At 33.6% G+C, this 22,782-nt stretch overlaps 1 protein-coding gene across 4 annotated transcripts in view; it reads right to left on the bottom strand.

The window, feature by feature from the left end:
* Positions 1–3,019: 3,019 nt before the first annotated feature.
* The window catches only part of LOC134264159 (angiomotin-like), a 28,411-nt gene continuing 8,648 nt past the window's right edge, over positions 3,020–22,782 (bottom strand). Inside the window, exons 1-10 of one of the 4 annotated variants that reach the window (XM_062746457.1) lie at positions 10,011–11,008; positions 7,938–8,075; positions 7,060–7,690; positions 6,486–6,775; positions 5,058–5,153; positions 4,727–4,872; positions 4,119–4,570; positions 3,719–3,921; positions 3,504–3,586; positions 3,020–3,320 (exon numbers count right to left, since the gene is read on the bottom strand). In XM_062746457.1, the coding sequence (XP_062602441.1) occupies positions 3,264–3,320; positions 3,504–3,586; positions 3,719–3,921; positions 4,119–4,570; positions 4,727–4,872; positions 5,058–5,153; positions 6,486–6,775; positions 7,060–7,690; positions 7,938–8,075; positions 10,011–10,077 (2,163 nt within the window). In that variant the 5' untranslated portion in view covers positions 10,078–11,008 and the 3' untranslated portion in view covers positions 3,020–3,263. Of the gene's footprint in view, positions 3,321–3,503; positions 3,587–3,718; positions 3,922–4,118; positions 4,571–4,726; positions 4,873–5,057; positions 5,154–6,485; positions 6,776–7,059; positions 7,691–7,937; positions 8,076–8,211; positions 8,364–8,500; positions 8,654–10,010; positions 11,009–22,782 lie in introns of those variants that run through there. The other 3 variants (XM_062746458.1, XM_062746461.1, XM_062746460.1) reach the window with 3 other exon arrangements.

The following is a 22,782-nucleotide window of genomic DNA, read 5'->3' on the forward strand; positions in this document are numbered from 1 at the left end:
TTTTTTAAAAGAAATATTTGACTACTTTTTGATTTGCAAATGTCATTTATTCTTTAGTTTTACCAAAAGAACCTGTTATATAATAAAATTAAATTACCAAACATTCAATCTTTTCTTGTTACTTGTCAAGATTACGGCATATTACGGAATGCTTTCAATTTTACGAACAGTCGAAATTAGCCAGTTTTAGAAATTTATTAATGAATTTTGTGGGACATCATCACTGGACATTATAGATGCTTCATACAAATTAATAGAAAAATCCATCCAGTCAAAAAGATAAAATGACTAAAAATACTAACACCCGTCCTTTACTATGTTACAAGTTAAGCAATTTAGAACCTCAATACCATGCGCGACGCAATAGTATTTAAAATAATATAGCAATTTAATCTTGCAGGCTAAATATGTGCAAATCTTACCGTCCGATCTTTGGATTTGAATATGAATATAGATTATACATGTAGAAAGTATTTTAAAAGTCGTCAAAAGTTAAAATAAAATAAGATAAACTGTAGCTGTAAAGAATTATAAATATATCTGTAAATCTTATTATATAAATACATCTTCAGAGTATACATAGTAGTAATTGAATTCCTGATTGAACTTTGGCTAGTATGGATACTTCAATCAATGGGGGAGAAAAAAGAGGGGGGATTAATGTTAAGTAAACAGGATGTGTTTGCTCTTTTTGAAAAGGAGGGTATCTAAAAATTCAACAATGTATGGCTAAAAAAGTGTCTTTTTTTCTGGTATCGCCGTATCAGGGCACAGTGACGGATCCAGGAATCTTGAAAAGGAGGGGTCCGACCAGTTTAGGATCAGGGTAAGGGCCCACAGCCACGACATAAAATTTGATGTATTAAATCTTAGGTATATTTTGGACACAAAGGGGAGGGGTGGGCTCTCTAGCCCCGCCCCCCTCTAAACCCGTCAGTGGGGCAAACACGCGCAATATGTCGACGCATTTAAAGGGGAAATACTAACATGAAAAAGAAAACTGAGTTATGCCGCTTTTCATACATAATTAATATATTCGAGCCAATATACTAGTATTTCTTTTTGAATAAAGGTATTTTGATCATGTTTATGAAATAAAACTTTTTGTAAAAATATATAGAATATTAACGCTATATTTAAAATTGAGTACATATAATAAATATAAAAGTAAAAAAAAGTAAGGATTTATTTAGCCTGGGATTAATTGACTGACAAGAAAAAAAAGTTAACATATGGCCCCGCATTAGCTGCACAAATCTGTAGCTCTCTGGTTGAAAAAAAAACAGATAAACAAACCAGAGTTTGGTTTGTCAACCAGAGAGCTACAGACCTGCAGCTAACCCCACATAAAGATCTGCCACTTTTTGGCCTGAGAAACTTGCAACTAATTTTTCTGCTTGAATGGAACACATGAATGTTAAAAGAAATATATTTAAATCTCGGTCTACTTCAAAACATTTTTAAAGCTATATTTAGCTGCATAGAACACCAGACAAAGTTCTTCAGTCACAATGAATATTGTACTTCTCAGGTGGCTATATCATCATATTGACCTCGAAAACAGCAATAATTGTATAAAACTGAAAATGTGTTGCGACCAGTATTATATATATCTATCTGCTCCTGGCCACAAATCAAGACACACACACACAAGTTTGTGATTTTATATTTTTATTACATTATCATCATCATCTTCATGATAATCGTCAGTATCATCAAATGATCCACACATTTTACATCGTGTTAAGAATCACAGACCAGCTGATTTACCTTGGCACATGGATGGAAAAATACTCACACATAAAAAATATAACAGCTCACATTCCCAAATAAATTAACTGTATACATTCTCACACAAATAAAATGTCATCAATACAAAATAAAGACACTGGAATCTTAATATTGGTACGAATCATACAACAGGCTTAAACATCGTCATGGATGTTAGTACATGTAAATATAGTCACATATAAATATACTCCAGCAAAAATCGGAGATAAGTTTACGAAGGCATCTCTACGAATTTATCAATGTCTGTATCAGATAAATTCTGACGGCAGTGGATACAAGATACATTCGTTATCATGTAATCAAAAAATGGTTTTTACAATGACCTATTTTGCAATAATAAAGAATTATTTTAATCTGACAACATTTTGATACACGATATCTTCACAATATGATACAACATTGGCTCATGATGAAAATTCACAACTATGGAAAAGCACCTTATATTACACAAGATGAGCTATATTGCACATATTTTATACCTCATACAAGTAATATTCAATCTCAAATGCTGACATTTTTCATGAAAACAAGATGCAGAGAATTAACAAAAAAGAATTAATATGAAAATGAAACCAAAAAAATGATATAATACTCTCACCAAAATTAAAACATTTGGGTGACTCAGATTAATACACTGTATTAAAAGCTTTAACAAATTTCAGATCTTCATGTTCTCGCATTAAAAAAAAAATGCAACTTCAAGATCATTGCAAAAATGCTGCTAAAAACTTTGCCTTCCAGGGTTTTAAACTAACTTGTAATCTTTGATCGCCATGTGGGCTACTAAACCTTGCAATTCTGGGGCCCACATCAAAAATCGCCCACAAATTATCACACCTTCTGTTGAATAAATATACAACAAATTTTTCGTTATTTTGTTTTTATCAAACTCGTGTTCCGTAGAACATTGTGCATGACTTATCTTAATTTCAAATTGTCCTCTTTTGTTTAAAAAGATTGAAATGGTTATTAAACGTCATATATTCAAGCACATGGCAGATTTTTTCACAGACACAACCAAGATATGTCCTGTCAATGCCACATAGGTCGTCACAATCACTCAGACGCTTTATGTTTAAGTACTTCTCACTGGTAAATATAAAGCACTTTACTAATTACGAAAATTTCAAGAGAAAAAAACGGAACATTCGGACAAAATTGAAAAACAAATATTTATCAACGTAAATTTTCTAATCGCCAATATACGTAATTTTTCATTGTTTTGCATTATCAAAAATCGAAAATATGCAAAAAAAACAGCAAAAGTTCAGAACATTAAAATTGCGAAAGGTTCAATTACAAGACTTGAATGTCCTGTACTAAATTCCACCCACCCTACTGTATTAAAACACAGCTTTCAATCCTAATATAGTTCATTGTTCCTTGTTGTATCCTGCATAGTTTTTCAGATCTTGCAGAGGGAGGTAATTTCACTCATCCATTACTGAGGTTTTTTATGTGGAGGGAGGCAATTAAACTTGCCATATTTTCTCTGAGTCATCCTCTGAAGATGTATTAGAATCTTTACTCTGAAGAAGAAAAAAACGAAACATAAAAATCAGACATGCCATTACGTAACAGGGCTGTTATCCGACCGACCATTTACTTCATTTATTCACTTTTTCAATCAGCGTTAATGTGAAGATAAGAAAAAGTGACAATTACAGGAGAGAAATTTATGGTTCTCAGACTGACGAGACTTAAATGCTTACCTCTGTTGTTAAATGCTGGATGTTGGAGGCCAAGTCTTCGTCTAGAGAGAAAGCTCGACTAGTTTCTAAAGTGCTTGAGCTACCTAAAATGAAAAAAATTAATGTTTATTCAATTTTTGTCTCAAAATTTGTGTCATGCAATAAAATTTGATGCAAGTCAAACACACTTATTTCTTTCTGTCGTGTGTTATGTGATGACCTTTTGACCTACTGACCTGATTTGACATGACGGATGGTGGGTAGGGTTCCTTTACGGGTCAGTGAACACGTGGTGTGGTGGTAAGGACGGGGGGACAGGAGGGAGGATGAGGCCCCAGACAGGGTGTGTACACTGCTGCTGCGTGTCATCGGACCAGATCTCTGGAACACCCGAATCATCGCATCCTTCTCCGCTAGCTCTGTCTGTAAGCTTTTGACCCTAAAAAATTAAATATAAACTTTAAAACTAAAATGTCAAGTTTTTTAAAACTGTTTTCTATATTTTACCCTCAAAACAATTAAAAATACAAACTTTAATACTAAAATGTCAAAATGATTTTTTTTTCCTTTCAATTGTTCTCTTCTACTTTTTATTAATTTCCTAAAATTTTCTACACTGTTTACTTTATAACTTACTTTGCTTCCAGCTCCTCCACTTGCTGTCTGGCGTTTATCACCTCCTCCAGTTGTGTCAACTTCTCAATCTTCTCATCCGTTAAATTCTCAGAGTCTAACAAATCAACAGAGAGTCCGTTCTGAACAGAGAATTGTCTTAAGGCACTCTCCTCCAAATATTTCTGCTGCCACTTAATCACTTCCGTTTCCAGTTTCAGAATCTTTGATTCCTTCTCGTTGAGAAGTGTCTGTAATGAGTGAAGATTTGTGACCTCCGCCTGTGACGCGGTGCTGTCAGATTTAGACACGGAACCACCGTCTTTTTGTTTGGATTTCAGACTTGCCACCTCCTTTTCTAATTGAGTCCGCATTTGTTTTTCGAATTGTTCACGTTTTTCACACGCAGCTTTTAAACAGGAGAAGGATTTCTGGAGTTTCTCTAGTCTCTCCATTTGAACCTGCTTCTTACAACACTGCAAAGGAAAGGGAGATAACTCTCTTACTTCACTATTTGATTTGCGTATCATGCAATTTTTTTTATTCAACTTTACATACCGGTACATTAAATATAATCTTTATCTTTATTACAAAACCTTGTAATGAATTCAATTAGCTGAATGGTTAATTACCTCATCTTCTAGCCTGACTACGTTGCCCTGAGCGTTGGTCAGTGCGTTGTCCAGTATGTCCATCTTAGACTGCTGTTCCTGTAGAGATGTCCGCAGCGAAGCCACGTCCAGTTCTAATCTCTCCTTAGTGGACAGCAACTCCTTGTCTGAAATTGAAACATAATTTATACAAACTCTTTATGATTAATATATACAATTGCTCTTTAAAATCCAATTCCTCAATTTTTCCACATTGTGACTTTGACAATTCTTAAAATTTTTAAAAACAAATAATTGACTGGTATTTCATGTTCTGATTGCAATAATAAATCTGTACAGGGAGGTAACTCACTCTGTGCCACTAAAGCAGCAAACTTTCGACTTCTCTCAGAATCTGAGACTAGTTCTCCATCCTCTACACATTCTGCAGTGGAGCGGTCAACTTGTTCTGAAAAAAAAAGTAATATGACCTGATTAGTTTTTAATTTATTACAGGTATTGCAATTAAATATGACCCTAATATTATAAAGTCCTATGTAGATTTCATCAGAGAATATTTTTGTAAATAAATATGACATTCTTCAATGTAAACAATGCAAATTTTCATAGTTAATGAGAATAAAATAATCATGGGAAAGTGTCATGCTAATGCAAATGACAATAACACACATGTTTTTATTTTTAAACACAGCTCATGAAAATTTCATAAATTACAATTTGTTCTCCCACACGATTTTTTAAAATAATTTATACAATTCAAAAGACATTTATGAATCATATTTTGTGCTTTTGTATTCTTGACTGTAAACAGTCTCAACAATGCTCAAAGGAATGTTGGCCATTATATGAACAGGCAGATAAAATTTCACGCCAATACAATGGTTTGGGTTTGGGCCAATAGACATAGGAGATTAAGAGAGATTTCTGAGCTGATAATCGCATGCTTAAAGCCCTGGCTAACTGACAAAAGCCTTAATCCTGACTGAATACAGAGTGCGCAATTACACCCCAAAACTTGACAACAAGCCATATCAATTGTAAATATTTCACCACTCCATATCTTTTGTTTATAGATAATTGTCATTTTAAAAATATAGTTCTGGCCTTTATATCATTCACAGATAGGAAGTCAGGGTGCTTCTTCTTTGAAGTGGGTCTCAGTTATAATTAAATCTAAAATGCATTTACGCTGAGCAAGCATGCAGTATGGGCATGTTGCAATAGATTTTTTTTACTTTTTTACAAATATTGGAAATCTGCCACAGTAGTTCAATAGATAGCCATATCCAGCTTAACACAGTACATCACTCTAGAGTAACTGAGTACACCATATTTTCTAGCACTGCTGAGCATAACATTTTTCTAGCATAAATGAGTACACCATATCTAGGAGAACTGAGGATACCAGATCAAGCAAAACTGAGTACACCATTATGCTAGAACTGAGTAACCATATCTAGCAGAACCGAGTACACCAAAATTCTTACAAAACTGAGTTCACCATAATTCTTATAATAAGCAAACTGAATACACCATAAATCTAGCAGAACTGAGTATACCATAATTCTAGTAGAACAGAGTACACCCTATCTAGTAGAACATACTATACCCTATCTAGTAGAACATAGTATACCCTATCTAACAGAACTGAGTACACCCTATCTAGTAGAACATACTATACCCTATCTAGTAGAACATAGTATACCCTATCTAACAGAACTGAGTACACCCTATCTAGCGTAACTGAGTATAACTGAGTACACCCTGTTTAAGACTGTACCTTGTAACTGTTTGTTTGTGGCCTGAAGCTTTGTCAGCTCCTCCTTCAGTTTCTTCTTCATGATGGCCTCTAACTTCTCCCGCTTTTGTGAGGATTTCACCAGAGATTCATATGCCTCATGCACTTTCTGAATTTCAAATTCAAACTTTTGCAGTCTAGAGACTTTTCTGTTATAAACAGTGAGTTCATCTCTGAGTTTTCTGTTTTCCTCTGTTAACATGTCAATCATTTTATTGGCCCGAGCAGTCAGGGGGTCTATTTCCTCATATCGAATGGAAGATGTTGGTGTACTGCAAAAAAAAAATATTTAATAAAAATTTTACTTAATGCCTCTCTCCTGTTTTTAGCATATCTCTTAATTCGGTGAAGTAAATATTTTTGTTTATATGCATTTTCCCTGCATGTGCTTAAGTTGTTTTCCAGAAGCAATCCCATCCCAATCCATTTTCCCATATGCTATTACACAGATTACATAAAGCTTACAAGACATACATAACAAAATTATCATTTCTAAGATAAAAAATGTGGTTTAAATTAAGGAAATCTACAATCCACCCCAGATTTTGGTACAAACCTTTGATCCTCCCTCTGTATGTGCTCCTGTTCCATCATTTTACTGTGGGCCTCCCAGTAGCGAGTCAGGTCCGGCTGTGACTTACAGACAGACATATCAGCAGGGTCACTACGCTCCATGGTCTCGTAGGACCGTCGTAAGTGTTCGTTTTTTTCGACACTGAAACCCGGATATTCCGGGGGAGGAGGGAGTTGTGTGAAGTACGGGTTCTGTAGCTGCTCCACGGCCCACTGTTGTCCATTGGTGGACGTTAACTGATCCGTTGTTTTTGTCATGGAAACACAAGAATTTGACACTTGGTGTGGATGCCATGAAAAAGAAGACCCACAACACGGATTGTTTAAATATCCATAATTATCCGTCGGATGTGGCACACAGTGTCCAGCCATTTGATAATACGGCTGTGAAACGGTGGATGTTTTCATTTCTAAAGCTGTCGTGGGCATGCCCAGACGAGCAAGGATACTGTACCCAGCATCACTGCTGGAGTAGTCTAAATGTGAGGGGTAACCAGTGGTAGACTGGTTTTCTTCCCCCTGGGGTTCTTGTCTCATGCACGTGGATAAATTTTCTGTGGAGGACACAGAGACATCTGTGCTTGTCTCACTTCCCGAAAAACTCTGTCTTAAACCTGTGGAGAAAATGGGGGAGAAAAATCTTAAATAAAATACTGCTATCTGCTGTGCATGCATAAAGATAAAGTACATATTCTTCCAAACAAAATTTTTACCTTTTTTTGAAACAGAAATCCATTTTTTTCTCCTTAAATTATCATAATACAAACATTTATATGTCATCATGGTGAGAGAGCGAAGAGAATTAAAGAGACAATGGATCATTAAAAGTACTGTAAAATCGTGTGAAATAAAAGCAGTTACCTGGTGTATTTTGCAGCTGTTTGGAGTGCCCCGGGTAGGGGGGTGGTTCTCGGTACTGTTGCTGGGACATGGTCATGCCCTCAGGGTCAGTCACCACTAAATACTCGTCACTGGAAAACTGCCCTCCGTTCATAAGATCTGTCAAAAGAAAACTGAGGTATCACAACTCTAGCTCGGAACATCTCATCAACAATTCAAATTCCAGCCCTGAAGCAATCCCCGACAAGCATTCCTAGCTATTTTACAATTACAACGTACAAAAAATATAATTTACTGTGAATTATCTCCTATTAAAATTTCCATGTTTTTCTCAGGAGGATCGCAAGGGGTATATAGAGAGAAGGCATATCACAAGTGCCAAGGAAATGACTAATACACACACAGTGGGATAATATAACCCACATTCCTTGCAGGTTTAGCTTTGTCTGTGTGTCATAAACAAAGGCCGTTCACTCCACAGTAAACACACAGGTAGAGGAATATTTCACTGATAAAACAACCCTTATCAATACAAACACATCACTGTGTTAGAAAAAAACCTCATCAAATGCATAGTCCCTTACTTAACATTGCTGCTATCCTCAACTCCTAATTTTTTAAATCCCTATGCTTCTTCACTGCTCTCATGCCAATAACACACTGAATAATATTTGATAATATGGCCTCTCTCAGCTACAAGTGCATTGTGGGATTGCCAAAATACCAAACGTTGAGGTATTGAGCAAAAGCAGTGTAGCGAGAAAATTATTCCACATTGGAATGCCGTACATTTCCTGGCTGTAAGCTTCAGTGGGCCCGCGTGTGTACAAAAATACCCTCAGGATGAAACCGTTGCATATTTGTAATGGCTAAACATAATTAAAACAGGAGTATAGAAATATGTCATGCCCTCAGTAATAAATTCTAGTTAGTATGCAAATCAATAGTATTTAAACACTCCCATCCCAACAAAACAAATCTAAAGGCAATATGTTGATTTCATTAATTATAGTTTTCATATTGATTTGAAATATCAACCCAAAGTAAATCTCAAATGGTCTGGTCTACCCTTAATTTCTTTTCCTTAAATTTAAATATACATTAATTTAATTAACAGTATAGTATGGTATAGTATGGTAATGAATTAATTTTTAATTGCACACAATAATACTACATGTACTGGTTATATATAAAAGTTTTTAAGTCATGGCAAATTCTATAAAATAAATACTTGTATAAATCATATCTGTCAGTATATTATATTTCCATTTCACTCATTTATAAAAAGGTTAAAAATGAAATTCAAAACATTTAAAAAGTTTAATTATAAAGAAATATTAATGTTCAGAAATTAGATTTTATTCAAGAAACTATAAAAGCTCAGAATAGAAAATTCTGGCCACATCATGTGACATTCTTTAATAAATCAAGCTTTTTGCCTAGAACTCCCTTCATAAATATTTATTTAATTAATTATCACACTAATCAGATTCTTTACTTCTGCTAAGATATTTGTGGTTTTGTATTATCAATCAAAAAACTTAGCATAACAAAGACTTTTTATGTAAAATTCTCCCCAATTTCTGCTCAACTGTCATTAATTCCAATCAACAACATTCTTTAATCCCTGGCATGAATGAATATGCTAATGAACCAAATATTTATTAATTTCTGTGACCATTTCAATCAATTTTTTTTGTCTGTTTGATAAGACATTCAATTTTTTTTTCATTTAAAAATTATTCTATCAATGAATTTAAAAAAAAAAGAATCTTTTTTTCTTATTTATTGTTATAAATTTCATTTTCATTTCTTTTTTTCTTTTTAATCATTTACTCCATTCTAAGAATTTTTTTTTTTCATGAAATGATTTGTGGAAAAATTCAAACCAATTTAATTTCTCCTTTTAAATTTAAGATTCTAATTAAAAAACATTCCTAGCTAATATTTCATAAGTAGCTAAAGGGTTCAAAATTTTCTGTACATGCCCTTCAAACCACTTAACATGAAACAATTTATTGATCAGCTATTAGTTTTTAATCAGCTTAAATGTTAAACCTAATTAAATTTCCAGTATTTTACTAGTCCATATACCTTGGATCATATTTAGATTAGCATAGGTCGGGGAATCCGTCAATCCATCTCGGCTCTCAGTAAACATGATAAAATCCGCAAGTTTTCATAAAAAATTTAAAAATCTGTGTTTTTTTTAAATCACATCCCAGGTTAATGTTCGATGAACGCTTTCTATAATCTTGCAAAAAAAAATTTTCTTATATATCATCCACAATGATGTCAGTAATCCTTAGGAAAGTCGCAATTATAATTTTTTTATCCCCTTTTTCCTTTTATTCACTATAACAGATCTCTTCCTCTCTTTTCAATTCGGTAGACACTCAGTGGGTTGTTGACACAAATTAATAAGACGGTTCTTGTAACACTGATATTGTTAATTATTTCAAGTACCGGTACACGTGTTGAAGAATTCCAAAAATTGTCGCACTGTGTTAATGTCCTCTTTTTTTAAATGGATCGCTGGGAGCCGAATTATTTCAGTCATCAGCAGGAGACAATGTATTAATCTAAATGATGTGGCCGCGGAGATGTACTTTTATAAAACTTCATCTAATTAGCACATCCTTGAGAGGAGGAAGAAATTCACAAGATGTTGTCACATAAAAGCAAGAAGCCCTTTATACCGGCATTTTTTTTTCTCTCAATAAAAACACCTCCAAACAGCTATTTTTCCAGAGAGCACTGCCTCTAAGGCCAGAAAATTTTTTTCGGCAGCTGAGCTGATTAGGTGAAATAGACAATTTGCATTCCTGAGTGATAATTCCCCACCGACAAATTGATTACCCCTTAGATATCTAGAGATATCAGGCGAATAGTTTACATAGTTATACAACTATCCTCGGCATATAAACTCTTCCACTGAGAAATGTTAATCTTAAAATTCCTTAATTCCTCCTCACACAAATCCCTTAATGTCCAACGAATTAAAAACCAAGAGTGAACAACAAATTAAAAAATGTTTTCCTCCGATCTTCCAAAAGAATTATAAACTTTTAAAAAATTGTAAGCATTTTTGGGGGGTGAAAAAAAAGTTTGCGCACGTCGTCCTGTAAGTTATTAGCCTGGTCACGTTTTGATGTTATATGTACATGTATCAATGGAACCCATAGATAATGGTGCTCTACATCCATTCAAGCTTGACAATTTTTGTATGGGCATGCCTCAGTGGACAGCAGTATGCCGTGAATGTAAACATATCACCCTTGTACAATTTTTTTTCTTTTTTTAAATGGAATGGAATGTCTGAAATTTGGCACCTGGCTTTGAGGTCGTCTAGACACACTTTTATCAATAGAGGACCCTCCATCCATGAATTATGTAGTAGGGAAACTATTTAATAAGAAAGAAATAAACACAAAGAAGGCCCCTCTTTGATTTTATATACTGAGAATTTTTATTCTCTTGGTGAAAATAAATTTGATTTAAAGATAGTTTTTAAAGAGGAAAAAAGAATTGGAGTTTTCTCTATCTTCTTCATTATTATCTATCTATATTTTATAAATTTATATGAATTTTTTTATTTGCTCTCCTGTTTTAAGTATTTTTCTCTAAATAAACAACATTTTTCTGTCTTCTAAATATTCATTTTTTCATACTTGTAAAATTTCCTGATGAAAAAAAATTATCTTTAAATTACTGTCAACTTTTTCTATATATAATACATGGACATATGTATCCCGATATGTTTCAATTGCTTATAAAATCTTTTTATGCATTGAAATAAACGAATTATTTCTTTGCAAATAAAAATAATTTATTCAAAATAGTTGTTTATATGTTGTGAAACAAAAATATTTTACTCAAAATGTGTTAATTATTATTTATTTCATATCTATATTTATATTTAACTTATTTATGTTATATATTAAACCCCAAATGTTAAATAAACAAGGAAAAATAAAAGTCAGATTTTCATGGGCGATATTTCGATATTTCTTCATTTGTATCGATATGCACATCATCCTCACATGTATCACGATATATCGATAATAATATATATATATCTGTTCAATTTATATCTAAGGGATCATAATTTGGCCCCTCCCCCCAAATCTACCATACATACATGTATATTGATACAAGTAAATTTATATATAGAAATTCTTTATATCATACATCCATTAAGAAAAGAATAAAACATCTTTTTTTCTTTTGTTAATAACATATGGAATGTGTGATAAAGGTCACCTACAGTGTATGAGCTCTGACAGCAGGGATAATTTGCCACAAGTAAGATTTGATAAGTCGGCCAGCAGGGTTTGACACCTTTAAGGTGAATGGTAGAGCAGATTTATGTAATGTGTGAGATATGGTGGGCAGCTGCCCTCTAACATTCCACAGACACTGTATGGCTTACCACAAATCTGATAGGGAGGAAGTCTTCACCAGAAAGAGATTCCATCTCCAGGGATTACACAGAATCATCATGTAGGATAAACCACAAAATAGCTGTCCTCTAACTGTTAATATACCAGGTACATAACTGAGAAAATTTGTATCATTTCATCTATACAGCCCCCTCCCCTCAAAATGTAATTTAGATCATACAGTCAAGGAAAAGGGGCTTTCTGCTAAAACTTTATTCCCTTAATAATATACAAATGTACAAATGTCAAAGTCACATCTTTATTTAAAACAAAAGGATTTTTTTCCCTCCTAAATAGCCATTTCTAAACTAAATAATGTTGATATTGAACACCACAATATTCACCAATGGATAAGTATTATTTTACCCTTAAAACACAACAAAAACTTAATGTAAATCCAATATTTCTTCTTTTTATTTTTAATCAAATACATATACACCCAACCCCCCTCTTTTACAATTCATTCCACTATAAGTCTATCACAGTCGCTGGTTGCCATATAAATGTTATAAAGGAATGCTCCCTATGTGTGTTGTCAGAGACAAAAGTCAGATAGAGCGATAAATCACCATTAATACCTACAAATATTTATTGCTAAACCCTCGCTTGATGTTTCTAATTATTATCTACTTTGTACAACATAGGCCTCTGGCCACTTGTTGTCTCTCTTGTTTGTTATTACCCATCATACTATAGGTACTTGTACATTCCATCATTCAGGATTGTTTACAAACTTATATATTTTGACAATAATTACACATCTATAAAATTACTTGTAATTTTATACCCATTCCTTGACAAAAACATCTGAGTATAAATATTTAGGAATATATTTGTGAAGTAAGACTTGTATACTGAGTGTTAAGTCCAGAAGTGACTGAATTTTTTTTTTACACTTGCTCTACTTTGACCTGGGTCGTCTTACCAACCTCTCATTTGGACCTGGGTCACCAGTATGGCCCTCTCAGGAAAAGACCTGGCCCACCATGGCCCTCTCTGTTATTGGATCAGGCCCACCATGATCTTCTCTGTATTTAGACCTTAGCCACCATGAACCTCTCTGTATTTAGATCTGAGCCATCATGAACCTCTCTGTATTTAGATCTGAGCCACCATGAACCTCTCTGTATTTAGATCTGAGCCACCATGAACCTCTCTGTATTTAGATCTTAGAGAACCTCTCTTTATTTAGCCTTTCTGTATTTAGATCTGAGCTACTATGAACCTCTTTGTATTTAGACCTTAGCCATCATGAACCTCTCTGTATTTAGATCTGAGCTACTATGAACCTCTCTGTATTTAGACCTTAGCCATCATGAACCTCTCTGTATTTAGATCTGAGCTACTATGAACCTCTCTGTATTTAGACCTTAGACACCATGAACCTCTCTGTATTTAGACCTTAGCCATCATGAACCTCTCTGTATTTAGATCTGAGCCATCATGAACCTCTCTGTATTTAGATCTGAGCCACCATGAACCTCTCTGTATTTAGCCCTTAGCCATCATGAACCTCTCTGTATTTAGACCTTAGCCATCATGAACCTCTCTGTACTGTATTTAGATCTGAGCTACTATGAACCTCTCTGTATTTAGACCTTAGACACCATGAACCTCTCTGTATTTAGACCTTAGCCATCATGAACCTCTGTATTTAGATCTGAGCCACCATGAACCTCTCTGTATTTAGACCTTAGCCATCATGAAGCTCTCTGTATTTAGATCTGAGCCACCATAAACCTCTCTGTATTTAGACCTGAGCCATCATGGCCCTCTCTGTATTTAGACCTGAGCCATCATGGCCCTCTCTGTATTTAGACCTTAGCCACCATGGCCCTCTCTGTATTTAGACCTGAGCCATCATGGCCCTTTCTGTATTTAGACCTTAGCCACCATGAACTTCTCTGTATTTAGACCTTAGCCACCATGAACCTCTGTATTTAGATCTGAGCCATCATGAACCTCTCTGTATTTAGACCTTAGCCACCATGAACCTCTCTGTATTTAGACCTTAGCCACCATGAACCTCTGTATTTAGATCTGAGCCATCATGAACCTCTCTGTATTTAGACCTTAGCCACCATGGACCTCTTTGTATTTAGATCTGAGCCATCATGAACCTTTCTGTATTTAGACCTTAGCCACCATGAACCTCTCTGTATTTAGACCTTAGCCACCATGAACCTCTCCGATTTAGACCTTAGCCACCATGGACCTCTTTGTGTTTAGATCTGAACCATTATGAACCTCTCTGTATTTAGACCTGAGCCATCATGAACCACTCTGTATTTAGACCTTGGTTACCTTTCTTAACTCTCACTTGACCCACACGTCAACTCTTCTGGCTCTCCTTTGACCCAAGACACCCATTCAAGCTTTTCTCTGACCAAGACCACATTCATTGGCTCTTCCTTGGTCCAGACCTTTTTCCTTGGTTTCTCTTTGACTTGGGTCACCTCTTTTGACCTTTTTCCTTGGTTTCTCTTTGACCTGGGTCACCTCTTTTGACCTTTTTCCTTGGTTTCTCTTTGACCTGGGTCACCTCTTCTGACCTTAGCAACCTATCCTAGCTCTGACTGGACACATTTTTGTACTACAGGTGTATATAAAATGTTCATTGGTTTCTTTTTTTAATTTCAATTTGTATCTCTATTAAATCTGCAAGACATTGACCAACCAACCAAAATCTAAAGAAGAGTAAAATATCTATAAATGTATCGATATAACTGGGAAATGACAGGACAGTTAAACAAACATCTTGTACTGTAATGAGATAATATGACAGCTTTTGATGTAAATTAACTTCTTTGATCTTTTGATCAGGCTCATCCCTGATCATAATTAACTCATTTACATCTAACCCTTGTACTTGAAATATGGATGTCAAGTATATACCTTTTTTTTCTGTGAGAATGAGAGGGAAAAAGAAACAACTCTGATTTAATCACTTGGTGCATGTACCTATCTTTGTAGGGTAACATTTAGAGCAAGGTAAGCCTACAGCGTAACAATCTCAGGAATGTACATGTTACCTTTGTAGACCAGGTTCACCATTGCACCAAGACACACCTAGCCACAAAAAACCCAATCTTAAAAGATCTGACGACCCATTCCAACCCCTGATGTACAAAGACGTGGAATCATAAAAGAGAAGAAGTGAAAGAAATGAAATGACATGGAGGGCAGGAAAATTAGAGCCTTATACTGCACATTCTTAGTATTATACATGCAAAATAAGATGCAGAATTTGGTCCTATGTATACAATTACTTCCTTTGCGACTTAGAAAATCACTGCACCCAGAGAGAGAGAGAGAGAGAGAGAGAGAGAGAGATGGGAATGCTTTTGTATGAGTATTTACCATAATACCTAACCATAATATTACAAGGATTCCAAAGGAATTTCTAAGCAGGAAATGGGATTAAGTTTCAGAGAAGTATATTGTTAAAAAGTTCCCAAGGATTTTAACCAGTAGAATGCACAAGTGCCTATAGTCCTGCATGTCTTCTTCAAGAGAGTAAATGGATGATCGAGGTATAACTGTAACAATACAAAAATGTTCAGTCATTCAGGGTGGGGCTTAGATTACAGGGGTATGAAAAAAATGTTGTAACTTAATAAAGACAAAAATTAAGGTACATGTACATGTTAGGACATATTTAAGTTTTTCTTAACTCAGATATGTAAAGATAGGACAATATAATGTCTTCTATGAAATGACTCTTTCACATTAAAACCACACTTGCATTCATTGACTATGCCTATAGCTGTGTGCTTCAACTTATTAAATAAATTGTTTAAAAAAATGAATGAACAGACACACACAGCATATCGAATTCTAAATTCCTGCCATATTAGGTCTGACTCGGACTTTGTATCATGCCGTTCATAGCACAAAACATTCCATTCACCTCTCTCCAAATTCTATAGGCTTTCAAACTCGGTACTTGATCGAATACTTAAGGACCATTTAAGGTATTTCAAACAATCATGGAATTATGCCAAATAAGTTATTGATAAGGCCTTGTGAAATCTTAAACCTTTTCTTTAAATTCTTTCTTGTTCTGGGTAACATTGTGTCTTTTTTCACGTCAATAGCTGTTATTTACCGCATAGTTCTATAAATCGCATTCTGCAGGTAAAAAGAAATGACACCAATTATTTCTTTTTGTAAGGGTCTTAACTGCAAGGAATATGATACCAAAAAAAAAAGATAAATCCTTTTTTTAAAAAAATCATTTAAGTCATAATTAAAAGCTTTTTTTTCAGCGAGGTAAAAGATGACCAAAAGAGTTATATGCTCATTAAAATGATAATCAGTTATTAGTGTCAGCAGTACAAAATTAAATCAAATTCTTAATTTAAGGATTTTCTTTTGACCATGGTACAAGTTTCCACCAAAAACTGCAACATCATGATTAACAATGGAATTCTGGTGACAAAGTAAATTAAATTCTTACTCAAACTCGGCCAAGATTTAAAATAGATGTCAGACCTAATATATCAAATTCCTGTGTATAAAAAGACACAAAACGTTTCAGTATGCATAGCTCATGAGGAACAAACTGTAAAATAGAGGTACATAAAAGAAATAATTTGTGTTTCTTTGATCTTATGGGTCTTCTTATAGCTTTCACTGTTCTGCATCAACTATTAAAACAACCATGCATCAATGCCCATAAATTTTACAAGGGTACGTTAACATGAAATAGTTTAATGTATAGATCTTACTCAAGTACAGGTAAATTTTAACAGGTATTAAAAAAAATTCTGAAAGAATCAACATTGTTTGAATATTTGAATGCAATATATCAGATTTTTTTTATTATTCTAAAGGCATACATCAAGGAATCTTTAGAAATAATTTTGATGAGCTAAAATAGTTATGGCATTGAAATAGTCTGTTTGATAGGCTCATTTAGTAATACACATTCCAGATTTAAATCTGTTTGTTTCATGCATACAATTTTTTTTAGAAGTTTATCCATCTGTATCATAACCATTTGGCTCCTGCTGGAACCAATGCTATCAAATTTACATTTTTTTTAAACAAAAAAATTCAAAGATCGTGCCAAACATCTCTGTGGATCAAATCAAACATGCACAGATTAAGTGTACTTTAAATCGGCAAGAATTTCTAAAACAGTGCAAAGAGGGTACCCCGGGGTATTTAAGGAATAATTGTTAGCGTTTCAGCACTGCTTACAATTAAACCTTTACACAATCGACTTTCTGAAAGTCCTAAGGGTGTCGGACAATGTTCTATGTCTGTCACAACACATTCCTCACAGAATTAACCTCTGGAGGGGGTTGTGTACACAGAATTATTGCAGGTAAACAGACTTAAATATGGGGCATTTGTAGCGGCTGCATGTCCTTTATTGGGGTGTTTTGGAGTCGGGATCATTGTCAATAAATAACATGTAAACTGTAAAAATTCCTCCAATGTTTGGCGTAGGGAGGCATTGTACTCTCTGGCATGTTGAAAGACAAACAAAAAAGAAGAAAAGAATGCCCTCTTGACAGACCAAGAAATATTTGTCCTGTTTACCTGTAGATGTCTGGAATTGTTACTTATGAAACATAAGAGGACTTGGGTTTCTTACTGCAGGAAAGGGTGGGGGAGATTGGGTGGGGGTAAAATGGAAAGGGGAGTTTTGGAATTGGGCTGGGATGGGGTTGGGGTGGATCAAATTCTCAGCATTAATTGCAATGTTCTTAGAGAGTGCTAAAATTAACATGAGATAAGTTTTATATAAAATTTTATTTAATAAACATCCTGACCATTTTTTTTTAAAATCTTATGTGCAAGAAAAGATATATAACAAATAGCATAGCACAAAACTTTCTTATTTAATGTCACACATTTTAAGGTGAGTTTATTTCATAAATATGGACAGGACATTTTCAAAATTCTAGTTAGTACTGGGATGCTATGATTTCATAGTGCCCTTACAACTTTCCTCATTAAGATGCAGATCTATTCACATGTATAGCATTCAGTAAGTAGGGGGATTAACATATTTTTTTTTCTCAAAGTTCATTTTTATAGAAATAAAATTCATTTTAGTGCATTTTTCTTTACCGAATTTCACAACACACTTATCAACAATATAAAATCTTCTTTTGATATGATCCATTGACCAAATTCTTTATATCGATATCATAGAATTTTAATAGGAGTCTACAAGAGATTGCATGCTGTGGGTTTTTATTTCACTCAAAATATAAATTTCATCTTGATATTCAGAAAGTAATCTTCTCTTTTTTAATAATTTTGAGTTTTCTCCATTAAATGTCAATTAAATCCATGAGCCTGAAATGAAATATATCACATAATGATACCAAGAGAATGTTTTTTGAACACTTACTGATAATCATACCTAGATCTAGTTTCTGTGCACTGAAAATTATACAGCTCTAGAATTTCTTTAATACATAGCTATTATCAAATTGGTATGTATTAAAGCATTATTAAGATTACTGGTGCGGTTTTATACATATTTTTTCACCTGTTCTTTATTGCACAATCTGTTATAATCCATAATAAAAGCCCCCGGGCGGGAACAGAAACAATTTCAGGACTGGAATGCAAAACTCAGGTGTACCGATTGACTTTTAAAATCTACTGAAAAGATATAATGATATTATTGCTGGTACAAAGTACCCATTTCTTTAAATGTCAACTCATTTGTAGAACGTCGTATCATTTCTGAACAGAATTCTTGAGTATCACGGTACACCAAGTGTCTGTTAAGTTCAAATCCCTCATAACCACTCCAAAAAATAAAACTATACTCTGCAAAGTACAGACTAAGAAAGCACTGATGAGTTAATTGAACTATATGAATGAAATTTTCCCCAAGTTCATTTCCAAGACAATTAGGAGTGCGAATCCCTGCTGCCTTACACCCATTTTAATATAGAACACAAAGACGAAACAACGTGTAAAAGAATTCTAATGGGAAAAGCTGATGAAAATAGAAGCCATCATCGCATGAACTCTGGTGAGTTAGAAGAAAGGAATGGTGTTAAAGATGGTTCATTCATAATTAACAAAATAGAAAATCCTGCTTGAGAATGTGCAACAAGTTCTTTTCATTCATTCCATAGTTTTCTTATATATATATATAGTCACAAATAGCTAATCTGGTAACAAAAGAGTATCACATGCAGTTAAAGGGCCTGTACAGATATAGTCATGATACAACAGACAAGTCTTGGTTATCATTTTATAAATGCAAATGCAATTATTGATATAGAAAGTTAAAAGATGAAGGGGATTATTAAAATTAATGAAGAATAAAATATTTGAATAGCAAAAACAGTCGCTATTTTGAACCTTTCCTAGTTTTTGTATCATCTACATAACTTTATTCCAATCAAGGGTGGGACTGTATCTGTACTTCTAACTATTTTTCAAGTCTGTTCTATAACAGGAAGTCATCTAACTCAGACCAGGGATAAACATGTTTGACTGTACTTTTTTAACTGTAAGCTATGATTGTTGTACAATAGGAAGCCCACTTAAATGGTTAAAGGATACTCATGTTTGACTATATTTTTACTTTACGTAATTTTTTTTAATACCAGTAACATTCTGCTGTCTTTTAAACTCAGTGATGCAAGAAAAGAATGTTAATCATGACCTTGAGTGACATTTTCTACATAAACATCCTTAATTTTTCTTACCAAAATAAATTTCACATTTTATAACCTTAATAAATCTCATAATTTAATTCGTTCAATATCACAGTAGACAAAATAAGGCAATAAAGATTATGAGCCAGATAACTAGTATATTACTGGTACTGCCCAACTATCAATCATCTTTAATGATCACAATTCAAAACCAACAATTTAAATTTTTGGAATTTTAATGGTTAACCATAAAATGGTGTTTGAAAAACATTCCATCTCCCTCATTATGTGCAGTAAACACTTATTTGACAAAACTGATTTGACAAAGCTGACTTTACAAAATATTATTATTTTTGCTTCAATTCCTTGATAATGAATAATTTATAAGAATTTTTTTTCATTATGCAATTTATTCCACTGCAGCATATTTTAAAATTTACATACTATTCAGATTTAGCTCAATGGCTTCTGTTTTGGTTTTAACAAAAACACACCTGTAATTTTACCTGCCCAGACAATAAATCAAGTTGGCAGTTTACAAAAAAAACACAATCCAAAGAGAACAGGAACATTGACAGTTTATTACAGTGCCGTGATCATTAGCTGAATTCTCGTTTTAAATTAGAATTTATACCCCCAATTTTTAAATTTGTTTTTAGTTTCAGACACATGAATGTCCCAAGCATGTGAAATCTGATCATTTTATATGTAAAAAGTAGACACTGATCCAGGTTTTGATGCCAAAAGTCAAGGCAGTTGAGTAAAGCTTTTAAGTTTTAGCTGTACGGTGAATAACACTAAACATGCTTGCAGTGAAAATCTCTCTGAGGCAAATTAAAATATTTCCCTTCTACAGGAGGCGCAAAATAAAACATTTTACTATAACAAATCGTGATAAACAATTTTATAAAGTAACTTGAATTACCTAAAGAAATTTGTTGCAAATGTGTTTCAGTTATTATTTTTTATTTTTAGGTAAACTGTGATGATTCAAATCCTTGGTTAGGCTGTACTCTCAGGAATATAAAGACGTTGGGTGTTCACTTGATGGATACATTAACAATTATTCACATTCATTTGTACAGGGTTATAAGCCAGAGAAAAAACAAACATCAAATAAATCTTTTCTTTCTGGACAATTTGACACAAATTTTGCAAAAATTTATTCATAGTGACCAAATTACACCTCATCTACATTTCTATATATATAATTACTGCGTAAATGAGGTATGGCACTTTTGCACTATAGAGATGAAAAATTATGGGGATCGCTTGAAAAGATGACCTTAAAATTCCAGCGAAAATTTCCACCTGCTCGATAAAAATACTTGCCTAGGATGTAACTTGATAATAAATCGTAATTGCTGATACGCATTAAAAATACGGCAAGATTAGAAAAAATATAAGTACACACTTAGCATGATGCGATAAAAAATTAAAAGTGCAAATCATCTTACAAAAATAGTGTCAAGTACTTAAGACACAAAGTATGAAAGCAAATTTGTTTGTAAAGAATTCCAATTAAATCTTAGATTGCCTTTCATCCCAGACTTCTGAGTGTGTTTTTAATGTAATTTAATTGTTAAAATTTCACGAGACCAGAACTTGGCAAACATTGGATACTGCTCTAAATGACCCTCGGAAAATTAAATCCTACTATATAATAATTGCACACAAACCTGAGACCCAAACAATACCAGACTTAAACTGAAACATGTAAAATGAGTACAAGAGATTAAAAAAATTTAGAGGAATTTATTGCATATGTTCTCTGTGGACTCCACGTATCTCTGGCATTATTAGCGTTCCCTGTGTTTTGTGAAATGATTAGAGTTCTGTTCCTGTCCAGTGCACACGATCCCCCTGGTCTGAGAGGACAATCCAAAGTTCACGGCTACGCCAACAAAAAAATGGACAAAACTCTCATGTACGCACATGTGTACACACTATTCATGTGTACAAATTTAAAGAAAATAGCATTTAAAAAAGATTTTAAAGATAAGAATATCCTTTGGTCACTAACATGACCTTAAAAATGTTGTTCCCCTTGTACCTTTAAAAACCCACATCTTGAACCTATACTTTGATTTGTTTTTTGGTACACGTTGATTCATAAATTACATTTTTTTTTTAACATAAAATATACAAATTATTGGAGATTGTAGACAAACATATTCCTTTCTTAAAGCAATATGAGCTGCATTTTTGAAAATTTTATTTTTCTGTTAAAATGTGCTATTATGATAAATTTGTATGTAACTTAAACCTTTATGATCAATTAGATTAAAATAAAGCAGAAGAAAGTCTTCTATATACAATTCAATATATAGTTTTACATAAGAAATCATCATTGTACAGGACAACAATAATGTAATTTTGATCCAATCAAAGTTTATAAATAGTTCTTCGGTCACAAATATGAACAACAGAAGTATATTAATTTTATTTTTTTCTGTCATTGAAATAGTTATTTACAATTTTGCAACAAAAATTCCTTTATCAAAGTTGCAGCTCGTATTGCTTTAAGTTACATTATATGGTTATTGACTGCATGGTATAAGGGCAACATATGATTTTGTTGGACCTGAAGGTGAAAATGTTGCCCGAGGCCACAGGCCAAGGGCAACATTTTTACCTTCAGGTCCAACAAAATCATATGTTGCCCGAATCCCAGTCTATCACAAAACATATATACTCTTCCTGGGTCTTTGTCTTTCAAATTCTAGTAGCTACAAATCTTGCAGCTCTAAACTGACTATTTCCGATATTGAACAATGATTAATT

This window comes from Saccostrea cucullata, unplaced genomic scaffold (genome assembly GCF_032062105.1).
Source record: "Saccostrea cucullata isolate Sc308-1 unplaced genomic scaffold, CSIRO_AGI_Scuc_v1 ctg1613, whole genome shotgun sequence".
Classification (NCBI taxonomy): domain Eukaryota; kingdom Metazoa; phylum Mollusca; class Bivalvia; order Ostreida; family Ostreidae; genus Saccostrea; species Saccostrea cuccullata.